The sequence below is a fragment of the Symphodus melops genome (assembly GCF_947650265.1).
Source record: "Symphodus melops genome assembly, chromosome: 19".
Taxonomy (NCBI): domain Eukaryota; kingdom Metazoa; phylum Chordata; class Actinopteri; order Labriformes; family Labridae; genus Symphodus; species Symphodus melops.
In genome coordinates, this window is record NC_136709.1 from 12,125,860 (window position 1) to 12,145,176 (window position 19,317).

The window sequence follows — 19,317 nt, forward strand, 5'->3', positions numbered from 1 at the left end:
TTAGAGCTTAGTCATGATGTAACCTTGTGATCTTCCAGTGTGGAAAAGCGTGTTCTTGGTCATTAGTATGTGTTATGCAGTGCACTGTATGATAATTATTGTACACCAATGGAGAAACAATTACTGTTTGTTTGTCATCAATTCAAACTCATTTGTCCCACACAATTTTCCATGATCTACTGTATATATCTAGTCTGAACCCTGTCCTCTGCCTCTGTCTCAAGGTCATACAGCTCCTCTCTACCAACCACAAGGCCAGAAAAACCCGATTAATCCCACAATTCCTCTTTTCCGGCTGTCTGAACAAAAGGGTAACCATGACAACAGAAGAGGGAGATGTGTGCAAGCGACGGTTTAGGTGGATCTTATAGCAGCACAGTGGATTGTACATGTCATGCATACAGTGACAACCATTTTACTCAAAGAATGAGTCATTAAATAAAACTGGGGGATTGGTAAAATGATTGTAGTAGACTAACTGTAATCCTTTGTATTATTTTTACACCATCAATCTCTCACCTGCTTCAAATCGTATTTTCCAGTCTTTGCTGTTGAAGTTGGTGTTGATGAGGTTCCAAAAGATGTCCGCCCCATGTGACAGAGAGAGTGCGTGTAGAAGCTGAGGCACAGCCAGAGAGGCCAGCTGACAAAACTCTGACTTTAACATGGACCAAAGACTAAAACACAAACACAGAATCAGACACAAAAACAAACGGCTGGTCGCACAATTTTGCGACATTTTGTGTTGAGAGCAGTTAATAAATACCTTGGAATAAGCATCTTTTCCTGGATGTAGGCCAGAAACTGTGGGTGATCTTTGCGAGCGAGATACAAACACTCTCCATGGAGACACAGGATCTTCAGACAGTTCAGCATGTTGAATAAGATGTCCGGCTCCTCAAACTTGGACATTTCCTTGACACAGAAGAGATGTGTGACTCTCATGTCCACTTAAATAAACTACATAAAACATTTTGTAATGGCTCACTTGTTCAGAACGAGTACCTGCAGAATTGTGTAAATGAGCTTCAAAGACCCGGGCAGCTGCTGGTAGGAGAACTTTTTATCAGAGTTATTCTTCATGGCTGGAATAAAGAAGATAGAGACAGACATGGTTGAAGGATGAGAATGAAACATGATTTATAAATAGTAGTTCAGAAAGTCAGATTAGCTTGGCACAAAGACTTTGCTTATGAAACTCAGTGTTTTTTTTGTACCTTAGGTGGTGATTGGATTAAAAAAAAGACGATAAAATGTGTTTCTTTGTGAGAGATAGTTTTTTAGGCATCATTTTCAAATGTTTTTCTATGTTTGTTTTCTACACTTGGAAGGAAGCTGACATGCTGTTTTAAGTAGCTCCAGTAATCATGTTAAACTCATCTAATTTTTGAATTATTTTTACCATACTAACATGAGGTAAATATTATAAGTAAGTATAAATATAATATAAATAAAGCTATTTCTTTTAACAAAAAGAAACAGTGAACAATATGAATGTTAAGCTAATTTCATAGCCTCAATAAGACATTTGGACATCTTCTGTCCAAAGATGTTGATCTAGTTATTTAGGGGTGAAAATTTATACTCCGCTGATAATGACAATGAATATTTTTTTCTAACACAATGGTGTCGTGCGGATACACACATGCATCATCAGGAGATTGGTTGTTGGGGTTGTCAGTGGGCATACTGCTTGGGTTGTCTCCCTCCTCACTTCCATTCTCAGTGCCGAGGGAGAAATCTGGCTGAGAGAAGAGCAAGGTTTCCTCCAAACAATCTGTAGGTTCCTGAAGAGGAAATCAAACACTCTCAGAATGTATTCTTAATATGTTTCAAATATTAACTGGTCAAGAAATTTCTGAACTTCTGATTAGAATAAACATATTTTATGTTTTATACATCATTAGATAAGCCAGGACAGAGGTTTTTTTTTTTTTTTGGGTCATGGGGACTACATGCCATTCACTCCAAAGACGTACATGCTTCATGCATCTACTTTTTGTATTTTCAGTGTAAAAGAATCCTGCTGTGTGTCTTACCACAAGGCGAATCTCTTCCCGGGGGGTGAGCCTCTCCAGGAGCTCACAGCCCAGCTGGTAGCATAAGATGCTGGATTGGCACAGGCAGCACTCAAGGGCCTTCTCATCCTTCTGGCAGGTGTGCGAGCCCCCCCATGGAGCCTGGAAGACATTGTTGATGATGCCCACGATATCCTTCCCAAGGCTGCTGTCTAGACCCAGCATCACACCATCGTCCTGGAGCTCCATCTGGGGCAGCACAGGGGAGGCACGTTAAAACAGGGGAAAAAAAGGGGGGCATGGTGCACAAATCTCAACAGCACCTTTGAGAGTTTTAGTTTTTGTTATGAATGAGATAGAAGAAAACTTTAACCTGTGTTGCTTATTGTATATAATTCTTTGTATCCTGTACATATGGTTGGTGACAAAAGGTTTGTATAACTGTTTTCGTTACAATGATCCTGTAAGAATTTAATTGTAAACATCTAAGCCATTTTTCATGAATTTCTGAGTCACCTGCTTCAGGACGAGGTCGAACATAAGAATGAAGCAGCCAAGGTTCATGTCATCATCATCACAGTCCAAATCCAGGGCACAATGTCCAGCAGCATGACCAAGGTTTTTAAAGGGACTACAGCGCAGAGGGCTGCGGAACGGGCTTCTGAAGGGGCTCGGGAAGGGACTGAGGGTGTTCTGCTGGCCGCGGCGACCTGGATCAGACACCACACTCACCTGAAAGAAAAAAAAAAGACTTTATTATACACAGTAAAATCCCTTCAAACTTAAGCTGTTAGATCCTGGCAGTCTTTTAATATCTCATGCTCCCCCGTTAATGCCAGTTATAATGGCACATTTAATTCTTTGAAAAATCTACACCACAGTCAAGTTCCTTAAACCTTTTAAGCCATGTTTAAATTGGTAGTTACCATAGCAACACATATTATACCAATCAATCGTAGAAAACAGAGACCAAGACGAGTAGAAATGTGGACATCTTGACACTAAAAAATTACTTTTAACTGTTTTGACAACTTTGGGAAAAAAATGATTTTAGGGACAATATCTTCTATTTTTCTATTTATTACTTTTTTAGGTGTATTTTTTTTCTCATCTAGGAAAGGGGACACAGGTCAGATTTGAACCCTTCTGTCCAAGCTTCCCCTTGGAGGACTATAGCCTCCATATATTGGGCACATGCACTAGCCACTGGGCTACCTGCGCTCCAGTATTTTCTATTATTGAGGGTTGGTGGGGCCTTCGCACTGCTGTGTCCCTCACCCTGCGAGTTCCTATGTTGCCTGACAGATCAGTGGCGCGTGCCTTCCTCTGATTGGCCAGCTCCTTCAAAGAGTTCACTCCATCAGAGAACATCCCAATCAGCAGCTGAAGAGGCACCACAATGTCCAGCTCTGACAGCACCTAAGTAAAAACATGAAACGCAAAGGGTCAGTTCACAATAAACAGAACTATGCTTCTCTACTTGCCATTAAGATAGTTTTTGTTCTATTCCAAATTCTTAAAGTCTGTAAATGTATTATTTATTAAATATGGAGGAATTAAGCTGCTCAAAGCATTTGAAAAGGACAATTTATAATGTCAACAACGATGAGACTTTCTAGGACGAAATTTGGAGATACTTAAGGGGACCTTTTTCATCAGAAATCATCGGAGAAGTAGTGAAAAACGTCAATTATTTACTGCTTGTTAAAGTTACAAAAAGGGGAAGATGTAGAGAGTCCAACTGGCAACCTCCTCTCAGTCGGATGTCAATGTGACCTTATTGGTTATTGTAAATGAATGCAATCTTTTATTCTTACTTTAAATAGAAAACTTGAAGTTCATGGATACAGGACCACATGCCGTGAGTGCGTATGGAAGGAGAGTCTAAATCCCTCCTATCTTTCACTCATTCTCATTCTGTCACCCAGATCTGTATTCAGCAAGGCCCCTGCTCAGACTCAGACTGCATGACAACCTGTTCAATTCACACGCACTGTGGACAGAACCACAGGATGTCAGCTGAACAACAAAACAGCGTGAATGTGCATGTGTGAGTGCTTACATGCAGCCACAGCAGAGCCTGCTCCTGCACAGAGGCTGGGTAGCCGGAGAACCTGCAGCTGATGAAGCCGAACATTTCCTCCATGGAAAAGGGAAGGGGGCAGAGCTCAATATCGAACATTTTACTGCAACAAGAAGGAAAGACACAATCACTTCAGTTTACAGTTTACTCCTGTTTGTTGATGATTGTTGGTTGTTTCATTCTGTATGTAACACATTACTGAGTTGGAATTTGTCACTTTCTTCTAAATTTGGTAGGTTTACCCAAATAATCTAAATGCTTCAACCTGACCAAAGTCGATTATAGTTTAAGGTATAGTTCAACAGTTTGGGAAATATGCTTTAAAGCGAAACCAAGAGGATAAAATTACTACCACACTAAGTATGAAATATTAACTTATAATACGTGTTAGCTCAAAATACCTCCAACTCTTAAGTCGGACATTATTCCATGCTTCAAAGGCATGTGTCACAGACTATTATGTCAAACATTTTTTTTGACTGAAACCACACTGTCTGACTACTACAGTATATCTGAGTTGAAAACATTATCAGAACAGAGCCTTCTTTTTAGAAAAATAGATTAGAAAAATAACAAATACAGGTAACTTATAACAACGTATTTTATGCCCTCAGCTCATTTATATAAATTAACACATGTCTTTATGACAGACTTATTATGAAAACTTTGAGGTAGTGGATGTACCTTAGAACTTCCCGGAACTCTTTCAATTGATTATCGGGCACTTCGGTGCGAATGGCCTCCAACCACTCAGGCATGAAACACTCCCACAGTGGTTGACTGATGACATTGTATGGTATCAGACAGAGGATTCTGTTCAGGCCTTCCTTTAGCTGGGTCACTGTGCTACACGACTTGTCCCAGTATCCTCCCACCTGGGGAAAAGTGTTTACAGACTGTCTAAGCAAAAATAATTTGAAACACTTGCCTTATATTATTATCTTTTATATAACCCAATACCCTTGTCATTTCCTACAACTCCTTCTTCGTAATGTATATTTACACATTCTGGGTTTCGGTCTTACCCGTGCAAACTCAACAGGCTTGGGCAGCAGACACATAACCATGACGTCAAATCGCACTTCACACACTGTCTTCAACCACTTGGTTACAAACTGTGGCTTCAGCTTTTCCACTAGACTTCCAACCTCGTCATCCATCATGTATGCTGTGGAGTGAAACCACTGAAACACCATGCTGACCAGCCGAGCCAGACTCTCTGTGGGTGTGTTCTCATTTGGTGTGCACAGGCTCACCTGCAGAAAAAGTTAACCAATCAGCTATAGGTAACCAGGAAATTAGTGATAAGAAGCTGTGTAGTGTACACATCGTTATCAATTCCTTGTTATTGACAGAACCGGCAATAGCATTTGATTACTCACCAGGAACCAGATGCCAAACTGGCTAAGGAGACGCTGGTCATGCTGGTCATCCTCCTTGTTGTCAAACTCAATGTTATCCAGAGAGTGGTGGGAGGCAGAGAGGCCCATCTGACGGCGCCTGTTCATCTCAAACTCACGCTGTTCGGCATGTATTTCGGCTTCTTTCAGAAGGCTGTATTGAAGGAAGATGATAGAAGGGGGACATGAGGATCCACAGAGGCAGAAAGGAGACATATTAATGAGGCAAAGAAGGAGAAAAAAAACAGACCAAACATTAACTAAATAATATTAAAAGTATGATTGCATACAGACTTCCTACAAATATACACATGTATACAATGTTTATATTCACTTTAATTGTGTCTGAAATCTGTCAGTGTAAACACGCTGAATGCACCTTATAACAGCTTCTACAGTGCACACCAGCTCCTCCGCTCCACACTCCCTGGTGTTGATGGGAGGGGGCGAGGTCTGGTACAGATGGGTCTCCGCCGCAGCCCCCACCTCACTGCTGTGGTGGTTGACATGGCAACGCTTGCAGTAGCGGACAGGCCGGTTGCCATGGCGCCCACAGCAGCCGGCCGAGAAGCAGGTGACCACAGCTCTCCTGACGTGAGAGCTACAGTTCTACAAAAGCCAAGAAACAGAGAGAAGAAGAGCAGGAGGAGAGATTAGTTCAATTCTATTCTGGTCCACATGGAAGAAAATAAAACACATGCCACAATCACAGAACATCAGACAAAAAAGGCTTTATGACAAGCCTCTAAAAATAAACATTAGGCATTCAAAGCTACCATTTGTCCTGAAATGGGTTTATTTACTTGGAGATCTGCAGTGATTGAAAAGTCTTTATATGTCCCCACAGTGTCTCAAGTTTCTAAAAATAAAAAGCGTGGCACGAGAGGAGCATCCTAATCTGATCAGCCTCTAATCTGTGCCATTAGAGGGATGCAGAGCTCCCTATCAAATTAACGTATCTGCCCTCTGATGGTAAGTTCTCTCACCCAGCCATCCAGCTTCAAACATTAGCAAACCTTATATGATTGGTGTTGTTTACTATATGTTCTTTTTGGGTATCATGGTGAAGTAAAATAATGATAAAAATAAATGTCTTAGATAACAATGGCTGGTGTTAAAGGGGCTTTGTAAACTGAGTGTGACAAAGCCTGATCAGAAGCAGTGGCAATGGATTATAAAACACAGGACAGGATCTATTGGGCACCTAGCCTTAATAGAATACCTGAGGTAATCTCACATTTAGGGAGCACTTCCTCTCTGCTGTGCAGTGAAAAAAGATCAGACCAGAGCAGCTCTTTTGAAAACATTTGGCCTTACTAAGGCACTTCCAGTGAATTACCCTCTCAATATAGATAACCTTTCAGTTTCTTAAATAAATGACTTTGCTATGTATGACAGGCAAAAATAGAGAAAGTAGACATCGATGCTCATTATAAATGTCTTACCTTCTTTTGACAAATGGCTGATATCTCTGCTGCAAAGACAAATAAACAAAAAGGTTCCATTAGCAGATAACAGTACCAGCTTGATGTACATAATTATTACATCATTATTTATTTTGCCTAAAAAACAGCTATTCTTACAAAGACATTATAACGAACTTTATTCTATGGTAAATACAGTACAATACTGAACAATATTCATTGAAGAGAAAGGCACCAACAATAAAAAAAAGGAGAACATTATTCGGGTAAAACTTTAAGTATATTCCTTTTATGATTTCAAGAGTGTCTTCTAGCTCTAGCTATGACTATAAACATAATCAAAGTAGAAAAATAACACTTGGGTCTATATAAGCTTTGTATTGTATAATCGTGCAAAAAACCTTACTATCTTTCTGCTGTATGTATTTGTCTTTGTCCGTAAAGGACCAGACAGACTGAGTGAAACTCAAACAAGCTTTTGTTTGTGAACGCTCACCTTGGGGCAGGAGTACATCAACCAGCCATTCAGGATGATCTCTGAGAAGGTTAAAGGAAGAAAAACAAGTCTTGATTTACAGGCAAACTGCAGCTCTGAGGCAAAATATAAATACACCCACAGTGTACACAGCACTCTCAACTTCCCAACCAAGCTGACCACAGTATATCCTCCCTCAGTATCAAAGACAACTACAAAACAGAGGGCCATGCAATTATAATATATACACACTGGCGGAAAGAGAAACAAGTGGCTGCATGGCTTTGTAATGATCATCTCATTATCAGTGCAAGGGAATTACAGTATGTAACCATGGTGATGTATTTCTCCTGGGTAAAGGTGGGGAATAATGAGGCAGGCAATAATTGATGTATGTTTGGAAAAGGCATCTTAGTTAAGGATGGGGAGGATCGAGGGGCTGAGGATGAGATGTGAAAGATAGACATACCCTGCTATCCTCTGGCTGCACTCCTCGCATATATAAAGAGGCGGGGGCTTGTCTCCCAGGGCAACAGAAAGAGTGGGATCTATACACATCTGTGATGTAAAATAGAAAGTGTTAGAACATACATGTGGTATTCTAGGGAAAATTACAGTCACTTAGAAAATAGGTAAAAGAAACATTGTTACTCAAAATAAACATTTCAAGGTTAAACATTTTGCATAGATTATCTAAAAAAGTATGAAATACTGTATATGGCAATGGTACAAATTCTATTGGCATCTATTTCCAAACTTGAATCTAAACCCCTTTTCTAGCCTTAACAGCAGCAAAAACATTTCATTTAGGAAATTGCTAGCTGCTGTTAGCTGGAAAGTGGTGTTTTAAAATAAAACAGGATATGACAGGTTTCTGCAAGCAGTGTTAGCTAGTGTTAGCATTCAACCAATCCATTGCTAACATTACCATATGCTAGGAATTTACACCTTTACTTTGTTAGGGTAAAACCGTTTTATAATGTAATGTTAGCATTAAGTCAAATCCTAGCTATATTTGCTGTAATCTAATGGTAGTCTAAAATGAGAAAATGTGTTTTGAACATATTACCCAATGTTTATGATGTTTTTTGCCAATAACTGTCCTTTAAATTCTTGATCAATCAAGTACTTTATGTGAAAGATGTGCTGTTTCAATATTTTCTAAAGTTATTCTATGCTGGGAGTCATGTTCTATCTATCTATCTATCTATCTATCTATCTATCTATCTATCTATCTATCTATCTATCTATCTATCTATCTATCTATCTATCTATCTGTCTGTCTGTCTGTCTGTCTGTCTGTCTGTCTGTCTGTCTGTCTGTCTGTCTGTCTGTCTGTCTGTCTGTCTGTCTGTCTAAAGGTGGGACATGCTGTTAGCCTTTTTAATGAGATACCCAACCCTCACCTCAATGACAACATTTAAAACCCCTCAGTTGAGACCAAAGATAATATAATCCAAATTCCCTTGAACCCTAATAATTTAACCATAGTCTCAATTTAGTGTAATTTACTACAGTTACTGCACATTCATTTTCTATTTCTCTTGCAGTTCTCTCTTATGGGTAGTATATCATGATATCACCCACAAAATCATGTGACATTTATACTGGTCCCTTACTCTACATCTCTGTGTGGATGACTGCCTGCATATGCTACACTGTGCTCTCTTACAACCTGTGCCTAGCCCTGCACTACAACTCAAAGCTCATGGCCTGAGTGTTCAGACGGTGCACTGTAATTTATTGTGCTCACTTGGTGCCACCCCCTCCTCCAGGGCTGCACAGGGTCATCGCTTCCAATTAAGCTCCCCTCTCCCCCTGTACCCCCTCCCTGCTCCTGGTAATTGAAATCCGGCCCCTGTCCATGCCCCTGTTTCTTCTCTCTGTTTGTCAGTTTTGAGCACAGTTGAGCACAGGCAGGCAGAGCTGATAAAGCAAAGCAGCAGCAGAGACTGGTGCAAAGTAGCATTGAAGCTGATATCATTACCCAGCTCCCACAGCTGCCTAGACATGCACTGATTTATTTACCGAGGGGCAAACAAAAGCAAATACGTCAACACAAGGTTGAACTCTGCAAGACATTCTCGCACATGCCCCATGCATCCGGGAAGAAGTTCTCAAGGGAAACAGTTTTCATATACAGAAAACCATGCTAATGTATTTTCTTACAATAATAAGGGATTCTAGGAGTGAAGCAATGTTCTATCAATGTATGCATTAACAAAGGATGTTCAAGGCTTATTTTACTGAAATCACCTTGACAGCAGGTTTGTTGATAGCATTATGGCACTCGATATGTTGACAGTGAATCGGGTTCCAGGCTGATCCAGAAGTAGTAAGAAGAGTTTTGGAGGGGAAAAGGAGAATGAATGGATTCAAGTTAGATTCTCAATTTGTTTAAGGAAAGAACAAACAGCAGATTCAACATTAAGAGATCCTGACCAGTGTACTGCAGCCCCCTGTATTCACTGATAGCTCCTGGTGGCTTCAAGTTGGGCCAGTAATGAAACAGCATCTGCACAGCTGGAGGCTTCACTTGGGAGGGGCCATAGGATATTACATAAAGAAGGTCCTGTACCAAGTATGAAAATAAACAGATATTACAAAGTGCGAGGATATTTTAAGACATTTGAATACACATAATGTTTTATTCCAACTGTATCTATTTAAACAAGAATAACAGGCATAGGGAGACATTTTGGATTGAAGGCTTTTCCAAGAGTTACTAGATAATGAAATATAAACCACCCTCATGTCACTGAATATCAATATTTGCCTAAATGTGTCTAAAGATTTGAAGGAAGAAGAAAGGGCTAGCCTCAAATATAATAAAAATAAAACATATATTGTTGTTACCAGGCTTTGGGGTGGGATTAAATTTAAGTGTGTGCAACATGTGTTTTACAGTCCACATGAGCTGTTGCAATGTTGTATGTTGTAATGCTAATGTCATTTTAAGACATCCATGTTTTAAGTGAACTGCAGTTAAAGAAAAGTTGAATGTGAGATTACATTTTACAAATGAGGCTATTGAAATATAGGCAACAACAATAATTATACTAAGGATGACTTTGGCTCCTTGTTTATTTTTTTGCCATTCACAAATGACTTTACATCTGCATTATGTATTGAGAGGGTAATACCTTCCACACTTCCTGTTTGTGCTTCATTAGACACTCTAACAACTGGCAGTGATAAACTGGAAAGAAGTAAAAGAAGAGAGTCAGTTATACACAAGATAACATCATAAGTTATATTTTCTTTTATTCTTCAAAGAAGCCAAAACATGCTTACCTGGATTTGAGGTGTACTGCATTGCAATCATGAGCATAGAGGAGGCAGACAGATTGACATAGGCAGGGACTCCCCCCTCCCTCCGAGTGGAGCCCACTTACATACAAGCAAAGACGAGAAGAAGAAGTAAAAATAACTATCTCAAGGGTCACTTACAAAACCCTTTTAAGACAATAGTATAAATTTCAAGTTCATGCCTCAGTAGCAAATGTCCTTTAATATTTAGATAGCACCAATTATACTACCATTGAAGCACATGTTAGAGAGCGACTTAGTTGTAAATAATCTTCTGAAAGGTGATACTTACATATAGCCATGGGGAGGAAAGAGGTGCTCAAGTACTCAATGATGTCTTTGTGGAGGAAAGGGGGAAATGTGGCTAAAGTGGAGATCATTGTATAGGGCAAAGTGCTGAGAATATCATCACTGAGAAAGGGCAGGAGGCATGTTGTTGTGTAAAATATGGACTGTCCAAGATCTGGTGAGAAAGGGAGATGGAAAAAAAAGACAAAGAGATACACAGACACTAATTCAATGAACAGTACATACAGTATTCACATACTGTATGCATCCACAAAGTAACACAAATGTTCTGTCATTTAACTGTATCAGAGTAAAATATTTTTAAATTAGCTTCAACTGAGGGCAGTGAGCTTTCTTTAAAAGTTACTGAAGTAAAACGTGCCCTCAGGAATTGTAGAATACGCAAAGGAGCGGATGGTTTCATGCTTTTGAGCTTATTTCAACAGTGGTAAATATTCATGAAAAACAAGAGCACCTCTATGATGCAGTCTTAGAAATAAGTCATTCTCAGTTGTATACAAAAGTATATTTATAAATTACATTTGCCTATGTGTCTTTCCCATTTAACTTGACAACATAGGTATAACATTTTACATAACAAACATGCAGTCAGGTATGATACACAGAAGAGAAAGCCTATGTCTTGTGTATCCAAAGGCTTATGAACGATTAAGTTGACAGGATCCAGCGTGCTCCCAATCACCCCATGCATCCCTCAAGATTCCTCAGCAGGACTTCTCTCTTCCCGAAACAAAAAAGAGGCCAAAAAAGCAGCTGAGGCTTCATGCAGGCCAGACGGCTCGGGGATGATGATGACAAACAGTGGTGCACTGGGCCTTGACTCACCATGCTGACCGTGCTGCAGCAGGGGCACCAGGTCAAGCAGGGTCACGAGGGTCACATAGAGGCCCTGATAGTCCAGAGAGGGGTACTCTGAGAGCTGAGCGTCCCGACTCTGCTGCCCCTGCCCCCCGCGGTCTGACGGGGCATCGCGCAGAACGCTGTAAAGGAGGGAGCGAGTAACTGTAGGGTTGATGGAACTGACTTGTGGTCTTAGAGATGGGGTGAGTGGGAATGGCACAGGAAAAAGACACATGGTCATGGGCACGGCCAAATTGGAAGCTTCCTGGTTCTCCTTCCTGCCTGTGCGGGACAGAATGCTGCTCCGGGGGCGGGAGGGGAAGGGGAGGGAAGGGTAGGGGAAGGGAACAAGGGAAAAAAAGAGACAACAAAGACACAAAAAAACAGCACATTACATTGAAATGGCACTACAGAGACAGCGTAAATAGAAAAAAACAAACCCAGATAAACCCCACATAGGATGCAGTGTCTCACTATTTGACTGTATCACTAAAGGCACGGGCAATTTTTCCCTGCTTTGTCTGTTGAGTGACTTTGATTCAATTTCTGTCATTTGATCTGTCTTTGCACTTGTAAAACAAAAAAAACATGAGCACAAACTGCAATGATCACTGCATCTCATGCGTATCTGGTGACAAGGAGCAAAAATATAAAAAATGGCATGTTTTCAGTGGCAACCCCATACTTCTCCAAAAAGGCACAGCGCAAAAGACTGTCCCTCGATGGCTGCCGTCTTCCAATCAGCAAGGTAAGAGGCTACCATGCAAAAAAGGCCAATGAGCTGAGGATTTTACAAACAAAAAAACAAAAACAAAAATTTCCTTGTCTTTAGTGGGGCTGTCAAGGATGGGAGTGACACCAAATTGGTTTAGGGAAAATACAGAGGTGACACTTTTGAAACATGCTTCAGCCAGTAATAAACATGTGTGTGAGGTAAGATCAAGTGTCCTGAGGTCACAGCACATGTTTATTGCACCAGAGAAATAATGTCTGTATGCATACGTTATGATACTGTATCAGTATCATCAGGAGAAATAATGAGATCCAACAGGCATATGGATTCAGGTTTCTAAAATAAATGTAACAACTATTCTACGGTAGAGGAGAAACTATAATGACAAAGGAATAGGTTGTATCAGGGGGGAGATGACTGGCAGCATTATGTTTGTGAGCTAATGCAGGATGGACAATTGTGTTTGCTGTCCCCTGGGGAAGGTGGTGGACATATTCAATTTTAAGAGAGGAAAAAAACAAAAGGAGAAATTAGTTGGGGTTGAGTGCGGAGCATCTAGGGTAGAGGAGAGGGGAGGGGGGGCCAGAGAGCATTGCTCTTTTTTACTGCACATTACTAAAGAGCTAAGCTGTTCTATCAGGCAAATGATTGGGATTTATCATGAGAGCCCAGATTATAAATGCTGATGTATTGTTTTTTTGTACTTTGATTTTACAGGTCACTCAAAAAGTAAAGTTACAGCATTTTTTGGCAAGTGAGAAAGGGGATTTCATTTAAAAAGTATTTAACATAACAGTCGATAAATGCATTTTAGCCTTTAGCTTAAAAGTGTATACTGTATACAGCAGAATGTCACATTTTCTGACTTATCCCCTCAAAGTCATACTCTGTAAGATCTGAGTCAGTGTAAATTCATTTATACAATTACATTTTATAAAGTATAAACTCAAGCAGAACTTATTCCAGACAATAGACTGTGTCTCAGAGTAGGACTTTTTCACTGCCCATTTCTCATATAGAAAACATCATTATTATTTGAACAATGGACATAGACATAAACAGACACACTCACGCATACACTGAACAAATACACACAAGAACACACACATGTGCATAATTTACATCCGTACAAACGACACAGAAAATTACAAACATTTACGACACATAAAACACATGTAGAAATGCACTGATACAGACACATGACATACATTAACTGTCAAACCCTAGAATTTCTGTATCATATAATTAGATCTGTGTGTAACAATTATTCATCGCAAAACTTACTACATTCACAGAATTTCATGTATGAGAGGTAGAAGTAACGCTGTTTGATGTCTCAAATAATGTCTTAACAGTACAAAATGTCATGTCTGCTGAATACAGTTCTTCGTCACGTCTTGCTGAAGCACAGAGTCTGACTTGAAGAAATATGAGAAATCTGTCTTTAAGAAGACAATAGTAAGTCAGAAAAAAATAACCCTCTTTTTATTTTCTGGTCTGCAGCTGACCTGAACCTAACATTGGAGTATGAATCAGCAACCACCTCCTTTTCATTGTGTCTTTCCAGGAAAACAACACAAGGCTTCTCTCTCACTTACTCTTATTTTGTATCGCTTCCTGTTTCACTTTCCCCTGCCTCACCTCAGTTTTTGAAGCACTTATCATGGAGTTCCTGCTGAGGAAACCAGACTCATCTAATGGTGGAGGTTGAACTACTTGAACTGCATATCGGCGCTGAGAGGCCATGCTGGGAAAAAATTAAGTAATGTCACATCCAAAATCTTAAGTTAACACGTTCCTACAGCTTCATCCCCTCCTGTTGTACTCCAGCTGTGCCAAAGAAATATCAGAGGCCATGTTTAGGAGAGCACAATTGCTGCTGGTGCTGGACAGCACTTCAGCAAGCATAAAGTAATCTGGATACTCTGAGAGCATCACTCAGCAGAGGAATAATCCTTATGGGGCCGAGGCATAAAGTGTAGAATTGAGGCCGTCTGCCAATCTCAAATAGATTGCACCCTAAGCTGATAATAATGATAAAAGTGGGGCATACAAGTTCTGCCTCTCGTAATCCCACCCGTTTTGTAAATTAGCCAACAAGTTATTACAGAAATAATAATTTATCTGAAGCCATAAGCAGTAAGAATAGACTAAACCTTCAATAAATACAGTGCATGTTGAAGCTCCAGCTGGGGAGGGGGAAGGAGACGTGACCCATGATGTGTAAGATGCGTCCAAAATGGCTGCCTACTTGACCTGTGTCAGAGGAGGAATAAACATGCTGTTCCCTCCTTAGGCGTTCACAGCACCCATGGGAGCAGGCTGACCCTAAAATTGTAGAGCTGAAGGAGCTGCCTCCTCCGTCGGGCTCCTGTGGGAAGGACAAAATACACCGCCCCTGGGAGCGTTCATCTAGCAGGCGACCACTGAATCGATGAACAACACTGAGCCGTCTATCACTGCTGCTTTAACACAGCAACACACCTTCATAGTAAATCTGCGACTGCCTTCTTTTGACAGAGATGGCCACTTTTCTGACTTCCTTTTGTGATGCTAAAGACTAATCTAAGTCCCGGATCATAAAGGAACCTAATATGAAACATTCTACAGTCTGTCACTTCACCTGTTGGCTCCAGAGCAGGGTACTTACCTGAGCAGGGTTTGGGAAAAGTATTTCAGTGTGTTTGCAATGTCTGTTCCGGAGGGCACAGGGTAAATATTGTGTTGCACACGGTTGTGATACTCTTGCAAGTATCGTATCTTAGAGGCAACTGGACAAAATAAAGAGAAGAGTAAGCAAATCAAGACCAGTGCAGAATACAAATATGAGCACAAAGTAAAGGTTCTTGGTTGAACATGCAAGCAGCTGTAGTTTCATCTTGGGTAATGTAGGGACAGCTTGTAGCTCAGACAATTATCATGTCAAACAAAGAGTGTGTGTTCACATGGCCCTCTTGGCCTGCACCAGGTGACCTTTTTTAGTATACCAAGGAGGTCACAGGAAGCCCTAGAGGAAGTTGTGAACTATTCCTAACAGAAACAAGTGCATGCACAAAAGGTTGCCAGTTCAAGTCCCAAGACAAGCCCTGGAAAATGTGGTCGGGGTGATCATGAGAGAGGACTTACTCACAGACGATACAGATCCTGCTTGCTGGTAACTCTGACTAACAAGCCCCACAGGTCATTGTTTTAGGTATACATGTTCAGTTATATTTTCATATTAGACTAATAATAGGGTGGAGTGTGTGATTGCTGACCCATTTTCTGTGACTTTGGGCTGTTGTGTTTAGCTTCCTCTCTGACCTGTAAATGACAAACCCCAAAATAAAAATAACAGCTGCAGGGTTGGGTCATGTGTGGTCAAAGCTTGTGCTTCACTAATTCACATGCTTCTCTCTTACAAAATATCAACTATTCCTTTTGTGAATATTTTGATGCCTTATAGTCTCTAACTTAGAATAGACTATTTGCTGCATATCAAATAACCATCAGAAACTACAGTGTATTACAAAATATGCATCAACTTGAGTTTGTTTGGTTTTTTTAAGAAAAGAAAAAGCATAGGCTACTTCGCACCTAATACCTCAGCTTGTGTTTGTTATTGTCACATGTTAACTTACCCAAAACCAGTGAATTTGTTTTAAGGGTCTGATGCTATTGGTACATTGATTAACATACTCATCGATGTCCAATAGCCTACTGCATTTGAGCAACTGGCCAAAACCGATTGGCCTATTGGTATCATTATCAATTGACAACACACAACTCTAAGCCCATCTAAAAGAAAGACCCCCCAAAACAAGTTTGCCCCCATTTTCATTAGTGAGCAATAGGTTATCTAAAATTAAGTGTACATATATTATTTACTACCATGGAGAAAATGTAATGATAGCCTGTCTTCCATCCACCTGTTTAAACGCACACCGGACGCAAGGGAAGGAAATGAACAGAGCCGCTTTCGGTCAAATCAATCTACATAATTGATCAATCTAAAGCCACCATATTGTTCAGTAAAGAATCTGTCAGGTCGACCTTGAGACCAGAAGCACACCTCGCCTTCCACACGCACCTCTTCCAGCCAAGTCAGTCAAAAATAATCTGAACAAGACCGTGGCGACTGTGCGTTTTAGCCATGGATTTGTTCATGCCGAGTGATACCGAGACATAAACAGAGGCTTCCTGGGAGCACTGAGCCCTCCAGCCATCCTCTGCAGTGAGAGGACGTGTTGCAACCTGCCATGGCAACCGCGGTTTCATCACCAAGGACAGCTCCCCCATTCGCTTTTTGCTTTTAACCAAAAAAAAAAATCCGATTTCCCAGTTTACAAAGCCCCTCATGACAAGGCAGAATTAAAAAAAAACATACACTTACACAGCCATACTTACACTGCTCTGCCTTCGTAGACATCTCGTTGACACTTGGGGGAACATAAAACCAAGACTGTCAATTGTTTTAGTGTTTTTTCTTCCTCCCCTGCGTTGTGTTTCCCTCAGTGGTGAAAAAGTGAACATACCCCCTTCGCAGCTCGTACAGGCTCGGCGGCTTGATTGTACCACTCTGCGCGATGGATTTATGCGCCGTGCCTTTTTTTTTTTTTTTTTTTTTAGCGGTGCTGCGGTCGTTTTGAGTGGGCTTTCAGCGGAATTAAAACCAAGATACATTTCTTCAGGCAGTCCTTGATTTGAAGAGTGTTATTCTTCCCATGCGGAGATATTTTTTTTAATAAAAATCTGCCACAGCATACCTTTCCAAATGGACTCCTCCGGATTTGACAAATTGTCATTCAAGAAATCCAACAACCCCATCAGTTCTCTTGGAGCTGATTATAGGAGGGAAATTCCTTGTGTGTTGGATATTACTATCGTGTTATCTTTGCTGCATAGAAGGCTATGCAACAGGTATATATACTATTTTAACCCCACTATCACCTGAAGGCTTTAAACGGTATATATAATTGGGTTTGAATTATCTACTACTTTATCTTATTCCATATGCCAAAAAAAAGATATTTAAAAAAAAAAATATTGATCTTGTTTGTAGAGCTAAAATGCAAATAAAAGATAAACACTGAGCACTGTCACACTGTCAGACCTTGTAAGATATAGTTTGTATGTGCCAAGTGTGCCATTTGTTGGGATCAAGTCAATACCAAGTCCTCAACAGTCAGCACATGATGTGGACCCTTTTTGTTACTATCAATGCAAAATGTAACATGGGGAACATTTTCACAACCTGTCCAGTTATCTCAGTCATTACACCAAGCAAGAAATAAACTTGTCCTGTATGCATCTGAAGGTTTGAAATAAAGCTCTGAACATGTCTTATCAAAGTCTTTATATTATCAAACATTTTATTCCTTAAGATTCCATTCCTTTTATAAAAGGAATGTTACACATTGTACACATTGGAGGGTTCTTAACACAATTACACTGCATGATTTCCTAGCAGAGGTCAGGGTTGTGGAGGTGAACTCCGCTGGTATTGTGGGATGTGATGCATGATCCATCCAGCGGGGGCCAAGAGGGTCACAGCAAACACACACAAGGCAAAGAGAGAATGCTGCAAGAAAGTCAAGAATTGACACATAAGGATTAGACATTGCATTCTTTGGAACAAAGTAGAACAAGAAGGGATGCCAGTAATGCTCTGTTTTATAGGTTCAATGTCTTTGTTGACATCAGTTGCTGGCAGGGTGGAAAGGATCAAACACCTGTGTCCACAAAAGAAGGTAGTGATCTCAATGACTCATCTAGTTAAGTAGAGACAGCCCTAGTCAGCCACCATATTCCTCTGTCTCTCTGCACTTTGGTATTTCTAACCAGAGCAAAGCTTCAGATAAAAAAAAGCCTCTGACATATCCCTGAGGACAGATCAACAGATTCACAGTGGCATAAACACTGGCCACTGTTGCTGTTCCATCATGGGATCTCTTTACAGAGGCCAGAGCTTCACACATAAGTAAAGGATAAGAAATGAATAAAACATGTCTCCCACTCGTCTGGCTGGGGAGCACAGTCCGCTTGAGTTGCTTGCATTAGAGACAATCTAGTGAAGGGTCCAGATGCAACCTCCCTGAACTGACTTTTGCTGTCCTGATTTTAATATGTCTGGCCAAATTCTTTAAAATGTGATTATTTGTTTTTCGCACAGGTAAAAAAAACACATTTACAACTATACAACTACATTCCCTTCTAAAACCACATATACTTTGACAGTATGCAACTATTAACAAAGTTGTTTACTCCTACCCCAGGACCAATCTTTTCCTTTGCTGGCTTGCTGTAGATGGATGATCTTTGACCTTGTTGAACGGCTGACATCAACCCTGAATGGGTCAATGTTGTTCTCTTTAAGACGGAGAACATCTTTCCTCTCTAACAGTCACTCTTGTCATGGAAACATTTCTGTAGAGATGCTCCCCTTTGCTGTGAGATACTAACAGTTCCCAGCACTGCATCAGGGAGGAGTCACTTCCTCAGACCAAATACACTTGTGTAAACATACTGACCAAGTTCCCATCAAGACAAGAAATCTGGCCTGGTATGACATTATAAGAACCCTCTGAGGTCATTTCAATGATGCAGATGTACTTAATTTTGAATATGAGTCCCAAGAAAAATTGTCATAAGAGCAATTGTTCTCTCTGACATTTAATGTAAACTTTATAGTATTTATTATAAACTTACAACTTTCAGGAACTGTTTAACTGACAGTCCTCTCATTTA

The 19,317-nt window shown here is 40.4% G+C and overlaps 1 protein-coding gene across 5 annotated transcripts in view; it reads right to left on the reverse strand.

Annotated features, from left to right (window-relative positions):
* The window catches only part of unc79 (unc-79 homolog, NALCN channel complex subunit), a 31,878-nt gene extending 14,118 nt beyond the window's left edge, over positions 1–17,760 (reverse strand). For 4 of the 5 annotated variants that reach the window (XM_079369469.1, XM_079369468.1, XM_079369470.1 and 1 more), the window contains exons 1-23: positions 16,978–17,760; positions 15,242–15,362; positions 11,844–12,157; positions 11,002–11,172; positions 10,695–10,790; positions 10,544–10,599; positions 9,843–9,972; positions 9,657–9,721; positions 7,870–7,958; positions 7,422–7,462; positions 6,947–6,975; positions 5,881–6,110; positions 5,484–5,655; positions 5,127–5,357; positions 4,786–4,976; positions 4,081–4,204; positions 3,297–3,437; positions 2,535–2,750; positions 2,040–2,267; positions 1,646–1,787; positions 1,006–1,085; positions 767–915; positions 520–677 (exon numbers count right to left, since the gene is read on the reverse strand). In XM_079369469.1, coding sequence (XP_079225595.1) covers positions 520–677; positions 767–915; positions 1,006–1,085; positions 1,646–1,787; positions 2,040–2,267; positions 2,535–2,750; positions 3,297–3,437; positions 4,081–4,204; positions 4,786–4,976; positions 5,127–5,357; positions 5,484–5,655; positions 5,881–6,110; positions 6,947–6,975; positions 7,422–7,462; positions 7,870–7,958; positions 9,657–9,721; positions 9,843–9,972; positions 10,544–10,599; positions 10,695–10,790; positions 11,002–11,172; positions 11,844–12,157; positions 15,242–15,362; positions 16,978–16,999 — 3,196 coding nt within the window. In that variant the 5' untranslated portion in view covers positions 17,000–17,760. The remainder of the gene's footprint in view (positions 1–519; positions 678–766; positions 916–1,005; positions 1,086–1,645; positions 1,788–2,039; positions 2,268–2,534; positions 2,751–3,296; positions 3,438–4,080; positions 4,205–4,785; positions 4,977–5,126; positions 5,358–5,483; positions 5,656–5,880; positions 6,111–6,946; positions 6,976–7,421; positions 7,463–7,869; positions 7,959–9,656; positions 9,722–9,842; positions 9,973–10,543; positions 10,600–10,694; positions 10,791–11,001; positions 11,173–11,843; positions 12,158–15,241; positions 15,363–16,977) is intronic. The other variant, XM_079369467.1, reaches the window with a different exon arrangement.
* Positions 17,761–19,317: the final 1,557 nt, after the last annotated feature.